This window comes from Argiope bruennichi, chromosome 11 (genome assembly GCF_947563725.1).
Source record: "Argiope bruennichi chromosome 11, qqArgBrue1.1, whole genome shotgun sequence".
NCBI classification, from domain to species: Eukaryota; Metazoa; Arthropoda; class Arachnida; order Araneae; family Araneidae; genus Argiope; species Argiope bruennichi.
In genome coordinates this window covers 65305740-65320086 of record NC_079161.1, presented here as the reverse complement: position 1 = coordinate 65320086, position 14347 = coordinate 65305740, and the positions used below count along the sequence as shown (strand labels likewise).

At 31.1% G+C, this 14347-nt stretch overlaps 1 protein-coding gene across 5 annotated transcripts in view; it reads left to right on the top strand.

The window, feature by feature from the left end:
- LOC129956864 (FK506-binding protein 5-like) overlaps positions 1-14347 on the top strand; it is a 245807-nt gene that overhangs the window by 223301 nt on the left and 8159 nt on the right. For 4 of the 5 annotated variants that reach the window (XM_056068821.1, XM_056068822.1, XM_056068823.1 and 1 more), the window contains 3 exons: positions 3768-3938; positions 11465-11557; positions 13417-13447. In XM_056068821.1, the coding sequence (XP_055924796.1) occupies positions 3768-3938; positions 11465-11557; positions 13417-13447 (295 nt within the window). The remainder of the gene's footprint in view (positions 1-3767; positions 3939-11464; positions 11558-13416; positions 13448-14347) is intronic. The other variant, XM_056068825.1, reaches the window with a different exon arrangement.

The following is a 14347-nucleotide window of genomic DNA, read 5'->3' as shown; positions in this document are numbered from 1 at the left end:
CTAAAAGAAGTATTCGGCAAAAAGCTCCCGCTTAAAAAAAATACTTACATAAATTTGCAAAAATATACAAAATCTATGAATTAAAAATAAGATAGGACGATATTAATACTTTTCAAATGGAATCGTAAATTAAATTAATACTTTTCAAATTAATTTCATTAATCATATACAAACGTCAGTATTGTGTAATTTTGTTTATGCTGCTTTGCAGTAGTATTATTGGCATATTCGGGAAGCTATTTTATGTGATAAAATCCAATGAATGTAATGAGATTGAAAATTATATTTCTTAAAATTATATTTTAAAATTTACATCAGACGTTTTTAAGGAACACTTATAATTAGTAAGTGCGGTAAAAGTAGTAAAAACAATGTGATGAAATATATAAAAAAAATGCATTAAAGAATAAACATAAGTTGTACACTACAAGAGTGCGATAATTTAATTGGGAAGGAGTTAAAAAAAAACACAATCCCAAACGATATTCTTATGATTTTTTATAACAAGATTAATTATTTAAAAATAAGAAACCAAACGATAAATTAGTAGTTGTATTTGAAAGTGACGTCACTTCATAGAAATGCCGAACAACGCTCGCAGTCGTATCATAATAAAGAAATAAAATAGTAAGCATTAACATTGTTGCTAAAATAAAAAGAAATCAAACTATAAAATAAATGATTAACATATTGAATAAGTTAAAAATGCGTAATCTAAAACTAAATTGACCATTTTTGAAAATGGCGGTTCATAATGTGGACTACCTGAGTCCGCTAAATCTAAAATCCGCCACTTACCCTAGTTCTCAACTTTCTACAGCCACTGTGCATAAATATAGATATATAAGTGAACATATCATTGAGAATTAAATTCTTTTTTCTGTATTTCGAAATGTACAATGAGTTTTTCCTTTTCTTTTTTCAATGCAATTTTATATCTGTTAATATGTTATTCTTTTATGAAAATGTTTTTACTTCGCATTGACATGATAGATAGATATTGTTTGATTTGTAATTTCCTGTTTCAAGCGCTTTTAGTAAGGAAGAAAGAAACTGCTATAGATTTTTCAGTTCTGATGCTTTATTACTATTTCGAAATCCTTTCTGTTTCGACATGGCATTATCTTTTTGTCTTTTCTACTATTTTGACATTTCGTGTTAGCATGCCTCTACAAGCCCCCCCCCCTTTTTTTTTTCTTTTCAATTCTTTTGTCATCCCTTTGTTTTACCCATATCTCTATTTTTACAAAAGACTATGCATTTACTTTTTTTCACGAAAAGATAGATGTCCAAAAAGTACAAGTTTTGTTGAATCCGCGTTCCACGAATGTGACTGGAATTTCTTGTGCGTATGGCGCAGTTCCGCGGTGACAGGGAAAAGAGCAACAGGTGATTCCTGTCTTTGATTTGCAACCTGTTAGTCAATTTTCATGGCTGAGTGGTTCATGGGCAACAATCGTCTTTAAATCACGTTCGTGCTCCCGAGAAAACAATTGACAACCACCTCAAATATAATACTTTTTTGTGATTGAAATATCCGGAAATTTTATATTTTTTTAAGGAAACAAAAATAAAGAAAGGGACTCATAACATAACTCAAAATTATTTTAATATATTTTTTTACTTATCCTGAAGTAAAATCTTGTCTTATTCATATATAAAATATGCTCAAATAAAAGCTGGACTATGCTTCATATAATATTTCTCATGCTAAAACGTCGCCATTTTTTTTAGAGAAATCTGGTATAAATCTAATTTTAGAAGTATGTCAGTAAATGACAGAACATATAAATGATTATCACTGATTCCTCTAAGTAGTCTAAAATCCCAGAAATCCAATTTTTGGGACCAAAAATGTTATTGGAACTGATATTCACAATAAAATATGTATGAGACTGTGCAGGTTGAGGTTCGAACTCGCAACGTTAGGGTTCATAGCCGAGTAACAAAGCCACTAGACAAAAGTGTACACTCTTTTCCGGAAGTTGTTAACTGGCTTATAATGTTACCACCACAACAGTCCCCCACCAGTGAGTCGGTAGAGTTTATCGCGCCAGTTATGGCGAGCGACGAACGTGATTATCGCGCCAGGCGTTATGGCGAGCGACGAACATTGTAATCGCGCCAAGTGTTATGACGGGCGACGGTGAGCGTGTGTGAGTGGTTGCTGCCGGTAGATGGAGCCACGACAGCTGAATGAATGATGCGGTTGTTCAGAACCAGGGTCACCAGTGTGCAGGTTGAGGTTCGAACTCGCAACGTTAGGGTTCATAGCCGAATAACAAAGCCACTAGACAAAAGTGTACACTCTTCTCCGCAAGTTGTTAACTGGCTTATAATGTTACCACCACAAGACGAAACATATGCCAAGAAATGTAGACTTCTAGAAGTGCAATGTTATTATAGTAATGAATCAACTGGAGTGTCCTACCCAAAACTTTCTGGCATATTCTCTAATAAAGTATTATCCCAGAGAATACATTCCCTGATATTGGCGTAAAATAGTTAAGAAATATTAACTTTTGGCTTAAATTCAGCTTTTTACTGACTCTATCATGCGATCTTTGGCGATTCATTCCTGGCATGCGGTTAATAGTATCCGAATTTCAAATTTGTGTTTCAGATGCTTTTTCCCGACCGATTTGAGCAAACTATTGGATACAAAGCTTCAGTTGTAGTCACAAAATCCCATACCACATTTGGTATAATCAAGTCACTGCGTTTTTGAATTGTGACGTTTAAGCGTTTCTGAAAGTAGAGATTGATAGATGATCATTAATCTTATTGGAATTTGTCTCAAATTTTGGTAGATGTTGGCACTGTAAATGATAATTATGTGTGATGAATTTTATATATGTATTTCGCTTCGTTTTCTAATTAGGGCATTAACTTACATTCGGCCAGCCGGACAGACAAACATCTAATTATCCCATGTTGCTCAAGATTCGATAAAAATCTACAAATTTAATGTAAAGACCGTATACCAAATTTCATTCTTCTAGCTCAAAGCGTTTTTCAGTCTCATGGAGGTCTAAACCATACAGATTCTTCCAAATCTCGAGATCGAATTTTTTGACGATTACTATACTTTCTCTATATTTCCTATGCGAGAAAGTAGAAAGTGTTGAAACATTAAAATAAATTGGCCATTTATTAAAAGAGGGGTCTCTTAATGTGGATATTGTTTGTGACGGTAAAATACCTAAATGCATCATTTGTGCGTACTGAATGTGTTCGAAGAAATCCGTGAGACGACGTTACTTCTTTAGTCAAACCCGTTTCATTTAGTGAAGTAATGCCACTAATAACTTTAAACCAGATTTTCGCAGACACACATAGTTACCTACCAAGGAAATTTCAAAATGTTACAACTTGAAATTTGAGCTACTCCAACTGAATTATGATCCCACTTTCATTACATTTTTAAAGTGAAAATATTATTTTAGGATTTGCAAATCAGAGGGAAACTATCAATATCACGTAGATGCTAAGAGAAAGGTAGAAATATAAAACTAAAATGTTGAGATAAGATCCCAAATATATCATTTCATTTTATTTCAAGAGCATATGAAATGGGGAAGGGTAAGTAATGCATAACATCAAACTTATGCGTGTTAATACGACGACAAAGTAGTAAGATGATGACATCTGGCCGCATGTTTTTTGCCATATAATTTTGCATGTGATTAGTCAAACCCGCATGGCCTGTGACCCCTGATGCTCACGAATGAGACTTGGTGAAATGAAAGTCACCATGGGTGTTTCAGGGCCTACCGGTCTTTCAAATTGACACGGTGAAATCTGCGCCTCCGAGCCCCGAAGAGGAGGAGAAACCTTTTGTTCAGCCCAAGAAGTACACCTTCCGACTAGCGAATGAAGACGAGGAGAGGTCGGAGCCTATCGAAGAGCAGCCGAAAGTGACCGAAGAACCTTCTCTGGTACTGTCTTATCTCACTTTCTTTTCTTCTTTTCAATAACCCTTTCCTTACTTTTCTTTAAATACATACTAATGAGTCAGATTAACTATTAACTTGAATCCTACCAGGATCAATTAAACGAATTTTCTAGATTAGTTCAATGCTTCAGAGAAACAACAACAAACAGTATATAGACGATATTCGGGCTTTTATTTTTAATCTTTCTGATATAGATGGCGCTTCTCGAAATTAAAATACTTTTACGGTTGTTTTTTTTTAAATTTAAAAACTACATTTATGTAACATATAATAATAAACAAAATATTTTTATCGTCTGAAACTTTTTAAAAAATTAAAATAAATACATAAATTCTATCAGACGATTTATAAAATCCGAATATATCTACAGTGGCTCCCAAAAGTGTTCGTACACTAAAGAAATTTACAGAAATTGTGTTCTATACTTCTTAATAAAGCATTTTATTAGTTGGTTTTTTTTAATTAGCATCTTTAAATAGTTCTTAATAAAACTGAACAAATATTTCTATAAAAAAAATCAAGTAGTATTGTTCTAAAAAATAAATAAATAAAAAATGTCACAAAATTAGAACACAAAAGTCTTCGTACATCCAAACATTATTTATTTAAATTCATCATAAAAATATCTTTTGCGGCTTATTTTTCTTCTAATTGAAAAATACACTAAAATCGTTTGATTTCAGTATTTGATATCACAATTATTTATTCTATTTACTTTATTCTTAGATATGACGCGCATTCGTAAAGAAACGAGTTTAGACGTACGAAAATTAATTATATTTCATTTTAAAGCTGGAAAATCAATTAGAGGCATTGCAACTATAACTAATCTACCTCATTCAACGGTGCAAAGCATAATAAAACGTTACAGAGAGGGAAAAAGGACTGCAAACAAGTATCGTAATGGTCGCCCTCAAATTCTGTCAGCTAGAAGTCAAAGAAATATTGTGAGTAAATTTCTAAAAACTCCACGTCTGAGTGCAATAAAGTTTACTTCACAATATAATGAATCAAATGGAACTTCTATTTCCTGTGAAACTATTCGTAGAATTCTTCGGAATGCTGGTATACATAGCCGCTCTGCTCGAAGAAAATTCTTTGTAAGTCAGAAGAACAGAATTGCTAGGCTTAAATTTGCCAAATCTATGATAAACCAGTCAGAGAGCTATTGGAATCGTGTCTTATTTGCAGATGAAAGTAAGTTTAACATCTTTGGGTCGGATGGGAGAATTATTGTATGGAGAAAAAAAAAACGAAGAACTTAATCCCAAGAATTTAGTTGGAACAGTAAAACATGGCGGTGGAGGTGTCATGATTTGGGGGTGTATGTCAGCGGCTGGAGTAGACAGTTTAGTATTCATTGATGGTATAATGGATCATAGAGTTTATATAAATATTCTCAATAATAATTTAACAGTGTCAGCACAAAAATTGGGCATTTTAAACAACTTTGTGTATTACCAAAACAACGATCCTAAGCACACGGCCATGAATGTTCGTCTTTTTTGTCTCTATCTTTGCCCTCAAACCCTTAAAACATCAGCTCAATCACCGGATTTAAACCCTATAGAACATATTTGGAAATAATTAGAGGTGCGAATAAGAAGTCACGACATTAAATCGAAAATTCAACTGAAAGCAGTAATGATCGAAGAATGGAACAAGATCGGTGCAGAAGTAACCGACCGTTTAGTTAAATCTATGCCCAAACGTTTAAAAGCTGTTATAAAGAATAAAGGATATCCTACTAAATACCAAACATTTAGAAAAATTTAGAAAATTTCATATTTAGTGATGCTTTTTTAAAGTGTATGATCACTTTTGTGTCCTATTTTTGTGCAATTTAATTTGTCATTTTTAAAAAAATAATTTGCAGCGTAATTAAAATTTATTCTTCACTGCTTTATTAAGAACTGTAAAAATATGCTATGAAAAAATTTTCATGTAAAAATAAGAATATATAATGGTAAATAATAAGGTTTTTAATTGATTCTTGTTGGTGTACGAACACTTTTGGGAGCCACTGTATCTTTATATCAATAAACCAAATCGATTATTCTGATATAAATTAATAATCGTCTGCTTTTAAATATTTTTATAGTGTTCTTCCACAATTCTGTTACAGTGCTCTGGAGACAATTCTTCATGTATATATTGTTCTTCAACAATAAAAAAATATCTATTGTTATAAATAATTGTACAAATTTTCCTTTGAAACTAGTAAAAAGCATTTAAAAATAAGAAGGAAATACCTCCTTCTATCTTTAATCATAAGTGCGCAAAGTTTTGTTAAATCTTGCTCTGTTCTGCAGAAGAATATGGGATATACATTTATATCCACAACGACTTTTTTTTTAATTAATATAACCCACAACCCAAGCTTAACCCACAACTGTTTGAGAGAACAAACGAATGAAATTTTATTACTTGTATTTTGAGAAGAGGAGATTTTAAAAGGTATGCTGCTTTAAATACTGTGAATTATTACAAAATAATTAAGTTAATTCTCTTTCTTGAATGAAATGCAATGTACAGGATGAATATACAGGAAAATCCATTTTCTGTAAAATTCGCTTCTTTCCTATTAAGATATTCATGATTAACAATAAGACTTTTGTATAAAATGCGAATGGATCTTTAAGAGTCATTTGGTCATTTTAAGGAAATGTAATTGAAATGATTGCTAAATGACTCCAATGTAATGGGGAAATGTAAGTTAAGCAATAAAACAAATATTGTAAACGACTCAATCGATTCACATCCTAGTCATATGGCCGTACTATTTCGAAATATTTATTCAATCAAAAACATAACGGAATCAAATAAAATTCCTTTATATTTTTATTGATTTATCAAAAACTTCCGTATCAAAATAAGTTATCATTGAAAAGTATATTAAATAAATAATAATGTATTTTATTAAATTATCAAATTAAATACATCAGAAATAAGAATAAATAAATCAAATTTTCTAAAAGCAAGATAAACTAAAAATGTTATTTAGTTTTCTATTCTCCAGGCAGAAAACTTTTTCATTCACTTTTTAATTAAATTCAGACGTTAAAATTGAAGTTGGAATTTAATTTTGAAAGAAATTCAGGAAGTTTTTCCTTCTTTGTTTTTACCATAACGTTAATTAAATTTTAAATGTCAGATTAAATCAGCGAGTTAAGTGACTGGCGGAAGCAGAAATTTTAAAAAGAAAACATTTATTTTGCCTTGATGGCAGCAGCGAATCTTTTGCTGCTTGTGCAGAGGAATTTAATTTTATTCTCAAAATACTTTATGTGTTTAAAAAAAGCATTAAAAAAACTGACACAGGTTTTTATTAACATATTATCAAGTATAAAATATTTTTTTTAAATCAAAAATTGTAAAAGAGTGAGATCCAGATCCAGTAAATTGGTATTACTTACATGTAATGTATAATTCAATTTCTACTCTATATTTAAAAATCTTACTTCCATTTAAGTAAATTCCAGTGATTTAATTTCTGCATATTATTTTTTTTTCAGCGACTTGTACTTTTAAGGTTTTATATATATATATATATGGTACGGCAGAAAAACCGGGACCAACAAATTTTAATAGAACTTGATTAAAAATTAATAAGATAACAAAATATAAAAAATAATAATAAGAGTAGACTTTTACTGATAAATAAATTTAATTGGTTTCAAAGTGATCGGCTTTTGCAGTGACGCAGAGGTGCAAACGCTTATTGCAATTTTCAGCAATGGGGCGCAAGTCTTCTTTAATCTATCCCATTCGAACAGAAGCCATTGCTTTAGAGAATCCAAACTTTTTTTTCTTTTAGTGCAAGCCCTAGACACCAAACTGGACCATACACTTTAATCATGGGATTGAGATTCGGCGCGTATTGTGCCCATTCTCCAGATGATATCACTTCCAGAAAATGTTTCCTCCACCACTCTTCTGTCTTTTTAGCCTTGTGAGCTTATGCAGAGTCTTGTTGAAACTCCCACTTTAAACTGCCGAAGTGCGTTTTGGTCCACGGAAATATAACAACTTCTTGAATGTCCCACTGGTACGCTTTTTGAATTATTTTAGCACCCTCATCTACAAAAACCAGAGATGTTTTGCAGCTTTCGCAAATTCCGCTTCTGATCATGATCGACATTGGATTTCTGCGATGTTCACCAATTGCTGAAGTGCTTGAAGGGTCTACAGACCAGATCCTATAGTTCTAGGAGTTACGAACTTTTGGACGGTAAAGGGCTTCTCATTACTGAAATGGAATCTTTCTCGGTTCTGACATGCGGCCTGTTTCAAACGTTTTCGGCGTCTTTGGAGCCGCCCGAGTTTGTTTGTTTTTTCAGTGAGAAGCTGAACTTTCTGGACCTTGTAAGGCTCCGGTCCAAGCTCTGATTTCGCCACTCGTTGCTCTGATCGGTCCCTTATTTCCACTTCACGAGCTATCTTCTCATGGGAACCTTCGAATTTCATTGAACCAGCTTTTTGATAACATACGGCTACTGAAAGTGTTCACCGTACGTTTTAGTTCAATTCCTGGACTTTGACCATCATTGCCAAGCTCTTTGAAGCAATAGATTGCGTCAGACACTGTTTGCCGAAAGACATTAAGCAAATGAACGACTTCATACTGGCCGTTTTCCAACTTTAAAAGAGTATATATTTTGCTTGACATTGTAAAAAGATCAAAAATCAGTACATAAACTAAAAGATACACTAAAAAAAAGTTATAATTGAAGTGGTAGACAAAAAAAAGGAACAAAAATTAAAAAGAAATTAATTAACTTCTATTCTATTATGTAATAACTTAGTCCGAGTTTTTGCGCCGCACCTTGTATATATAATGTAAATACATAATTTTTAAGAAATAACTTGGCCGAGAAACAAGGCACCTTTGAAATTTTAAAACTTACTATTTATTCCATCCCGGGAGGCATAATTTATGTATAAGAAAGAAGCGACGAAATACGTCAGTCCCCGACAAAAGAGAGAACAAAAGAGCGCGAAATATTTTTTCCCAGTGATTTTATACTAAGAGATTCTGATACAGATTCTTTGACATGTGTAGACTAAAACAGTAAGTAAGAAATGAGAAATAAATTGCGAAATTATGTCTTTGCCAACCTGAAACAATTTTTTTTTAAAAAGAAGGGGAGAGGGGGGGGAGAGAACAATTAACATCATATTTCATTCTTCTAAATTTCTGACCTACCTTCATTCTGAAACTTTTTCAAAAACTTCTTGTTTATCTCCTTCTAAGTAATTCCCCTCCTCTTTTCTCCTTCCATTATTATTTTCGTCGAAGAAGGAGAATTTTTCATCTTCCAAACTGATGGCAGATTTTCCTTGGGCACAAGTGTCTTCAAGTTAAGCAATAATCAGATGAAAACTTTGGTTAAAAAAAGTCAGTGAAGGTCAAAGGACATTGCAGCTTGCTTATCATACACGCTTCAAGGGTCACTCCAAAAATTTAAATTTCAGGTATAGTGAGTGGTTGGTTCTCGCTTCTCTGGTGAGTAAAGTAACAGTGTGGAGTTGGTTGTCTCCATACCGATGGCTGGATGTACATGTTCATGGTCTGGTCATGGTACAATTCCTCCTGCGGGAGGAATTGTACCATGATCATTGATGGTCATCAAGACTTCAGGTCTCGCCTGAGTGCTAGGTCGATGATGCGTTTTTCTCAGTTTGCTCCGGATACAACGACAAGATGCAGATAGCTACCTTGAAGCTATTAAATATGGCTATGAAACACAGGAGAATATGCTACATTCAATGTTATCCTATTCAGATGAACTTACACAGACAGGTATTCTTTACGTAGGTTGAAGTAACTCAAAATTTGATACAATTTACAGTGTAAATATTATGACTCTTTATCTAATTTCATCTGTTTAGCTTATTGCGTTTTTAAGTTATTGCATTCATATGTACGGGAAGATAGACAATCTTCTTATTAGTAGCATGAAAAATTTTATAAAGATGCAAAATGTTAGTGAAACGTCTATAAAGCAAATTTCATCCATTTAGCTCTATGCGTTGCTTAGTTATCGTGTGTGCTTAACAGGCTGATTTTAAAAAAAATATCTTCAGATTAAGAGAGATCTAAAACCATAAAATTTATCAAAATCTCGAAACCATATTTTTTGGAAGATTAAAATGCCATTTTATTTCATCTATAAATACGAGAAAGTAAAAATAAATCCAAATTTTATAAATGGTATAACATGCTTACTACAATTGAGTATTAAAGACTTAAAATAATCTTTTCTCCCAGCTGTAGCATTCAGATTTTACTTGTTCAATTTTCGTTAACGATTTGCAATTATTCGTTCGTATATAATCATCTGTAATAATTTTACTCTTCTATTTAAATTATTTTTATCATGTGAGGACATAATGTTGTTTTGGTTAAGGGGTTTTGAAGCTCGAAATCGCATAGGCAATGAATATTGAAGCTCGAAACACGTAGGCAAGGAATGAAGCATAAATGGCAATTTTCATCATCATCTTTTAATCTCATCTATTTTTTTACCTGCTTTTACCAGTATTGCATTATTATTATGTATGCTTCTTTGAAAGCTGATGCGTTTTTAAAAGGTTGACGTAGAACTATGACATCATAGCTGAGAGAGAGGGAGAGAAAGAGATGATAAAGAAATCTCGTGATTGTTTCGAACCGGTTTAAACTGGTCAATGACTTAAATTAATTAAGACAAATAATGACTAAAAAATAATAATGTTCTCATATGATAACTTGAAATGTGCGATCGTAGATTTCATTATATATATATATATATATATATATATATATATATATATATATATATATATATATATATATATATATATATATATATATAATGAGAATTTTCACAATAAATAGTGAAAATAAAGTCCACAACTAATTCTCTTAGCCATATAGTCTGTGATCTGTAGGGTTAAAAAGAAATTTTATAACTTTAAACGAGCAATTCTTGCATATATATAGATGTATTTATTTCTTGTATCTCGGAAACGGCTTTTACGATTTCTATCAAATTTTATATTTAGATAAGCTTTTGCTTTTTAAATCTATCTATACATGTAACGTTCCTGAAAAAACGCGATATTACACACGCACACACAGAAAAAATTTTTTTATAACTATTAGAATATGTATATTCGACTTCCGCTTCGAAGTGCGGGCAGAGCAGTATAGTGGCCAGAAATAACGTGACGCATGTGCTTCGTCTCCTCGGTTCGAGTAACACTTTTTGATTTACTTTTTTACTTATGTGTGTATATTTAATAATTTTGCTTTTTTAATTTATCTATACATATGTCTTTCCTGAGAAAACGTAGTTTTACGTACACACACACCCAAAAAAAAAAAAAAAAAATTCGAGCGAAGTTTGGTTTTCCAGATATTGAAACTAAAATGAAGAGCATGACGTTGGGAACCAATTTGACTTGAATCTTCTGAAAGGAATCAATTTATATTAATAATATTTTTGTTCCTCCCCCCCCCCCAGATCACATTTGATGAAGCCCCTGATGACGTAAAGGACGTTGCCTCCAACCTTATAAAGGAGATCGTGGGAAAAGCCATCACGATGGCGGAAGAGGTGAGGAGGGATCCTTTCTTTCTTATTTGTCCTCAATATTCACCCTTGCTTTAGCTTTATAAAAATGGGTTTACATTAATCAGTATTGTCAGCATTGCTTTCAAATATTGTTGAGCCAGTATTGTTCAAGTGTATAAACAAGATCGCATAGATAAAGTAACAAATACTTGTTCGATTGGACAATACCAGATGTTGTTCAGGACGGGATTGTTAAATAAGTTTTGGGGTCCAACAACTTTAATGGGCCCTGAACCTTCGATATATTTTTTGTTGTATTTTGGAAATTACTTAATTCTGTGCTATTTAATTATAAAGATTGTGCAATTGAATTTCAATTAAATCAATTCATACTATTATTTATATTAATTTTGTAATATTAATCTAATAACATTTTTAATTAATTACCAAATGCAAGTTTTTATTATATTAATTTATGATCATAAAAGTAATTATAAAATATTTTATTATTTCAAAAAATATTCGATCCTACTGTTAGATACTATTATTTAGAGCTACGACAAACTACACGCGCGAAAATCTTTTCTGGAATTTTTCAAAAATAAATAATCCAAAATAGCTAATTCAGTCTCCATAGGAAAAGGCAAGCGCAACGTGATTCCATTAAGTTTTAATTGCTCCATCAATAATCTAACTATTATTTTTAATTAATAATTATATCTTAAAAGTTGAAATCTAATAATTATACCAAATTTCATGACGTTAGAGCATTATCACGCTCGTCCAAACTAGTTCAATTAAATTTAATCTTTCCCTAAACTTACAAATTAAAGTAATTATTTCAAATTATGATGTGGAGGGGCTCGTGACCACTTTGCCACACCGTGGAACTCCGAGACATCACGACGTTGCAGTTGTCATTTTTCTCAAGAAAAGTTCCTTTTTTTCCCTCTCCTATTTTGTTTTAAGTTGCCTTTTCTTAATAGTCCATTTTTTTATACACGATATATTGAATGTAAATTTCAGTAATGTTTGTTTAACGCGATTTACCACGATATACAAACTTTTTAAAAAGTGACCTACAATTGCTATCCCAATCCAACAAAATTTGCTACTTAAAACCGCTGTTATGAAGATTTAATAAAAATGGATTTAAAAAAATTTGATTTTGAGGGTTTAGGGAGGAAAGAGGGCCCAAGATAATATATGTAAGTGCAAATAAAAATTTTAGTGCATCAAAAAATTACCTTAGAAACAAAATTAAAACGATTTTATGTTCAAACATTAAGAACATTGAACAAAAAAAAAAAAAAAAAAAAATCCTATTTGCACAAAAAATCGATTCTTTAGTAAGTCACCTACCTAAAAAATTATCATTTCCCATCTCTGTTGCAATTTGAAACCCATTTTTAATAATACGAATTTTACATAATGATCTTGTCAATTTCAACTTAGCTAAGTATTAGTAAGTAGCTAAGACTTTTCTTTTTCCACATCGCCGTTATGAAATAGACAGTTTTTGTGACAAGTACGGAGAAATCCAAATAAAAAAATTCTAGAAATATAAATGCATATAATTTGGTAAAAGTAGTAACTTGTTTTTTGAATCTCATTATATTTTGTATCCTTACGCATCTTAATTTTAAATAAGTGTTGTGGTTCTTTTTACTGCAAAAGTCCACATCTAGATTTTGGGAAAATAATCGAGAGATGTTCTTAGTGTTTGACATCTATTAATATTCGAAAGACCCCGATAATAAGTCGTTTTTGAAAACTGTTTTGATAATTTTAGCGTCTTTTTGGTAAATGTGTAAGAAATGTAGTTTTAAAATGAATAAAATAGTGCTGATTTTTTTTTCGTAATGTATTAAAACTAACTTTTAAAAAAATTGTTTTTTCAGAAATCTATTCCCACGGTGCCCTTCAATTTCGGTAAGCAATTCGAAATTCTTACTTATTTCTTTATACACGTTTTTTTTTAAAAATATATGTGTTGATTATAAAAGAGTATCCCAAATTTTAAAAGGCACATTTGCAAAACAAAAGAAGAGTTACAAAATTGGCTGATGAATTATTTCCTAACGACCGAGAAAGTTAGAAATGTCATTAAAAAATTTAAAAAAGTATTTTAAAACGTGTTTTTATTTTAGTGCACTGAAAAGTATATACATATAAAGGTCACAATAAAATTGGAAAAGCTTGAAGCACTGGTAGAATTATTCTAAGTTGTTAATTTTATCATACTTATCATATTCATTTTTTTTAATTTTTAATAATTTCTTTTAATATTTGCTATAGCTGATATTTCATATCGTATTATTTTCAGCCTCTTAGGCTCTTACGATTCTTATTTTGAAATCCAGTGTATTTAAAAAAATATTTAATGTGAATATAAATGTAGTAGGTGTACGTACACACTTGAAGATTTTTTTTTTAAATTTTAACGTTAAAAATCCAGTTTTTTCACAGTAGGTTATTAATATATGTTAAAACTCATTTCAGTGAGAAAAAACCATATTACACTAATTATTAATTAATTAAATAATATTTAATGAGCTAATTAGCCTATTTTTTGAAACATGATATCTTAAATTCTAATTTGTACAGACACACAATTCTAGTTGGAAATGATGCCTAATATTAGTCTTCATGTTGTCTGCCTCAATCAAGTTATAAAAATTCATAGTTTTTTTTTTTTTTTTTTTTTTTACAATTTTTTCATTAACGATGAATAGAAAAAGCGAGATTTTTTCTGTAATTTTAACATTTAAACAGCTATTAAAAATTTATTTCTATCAATATAACTTTGATTGAAGCACAAAATATCCGCTA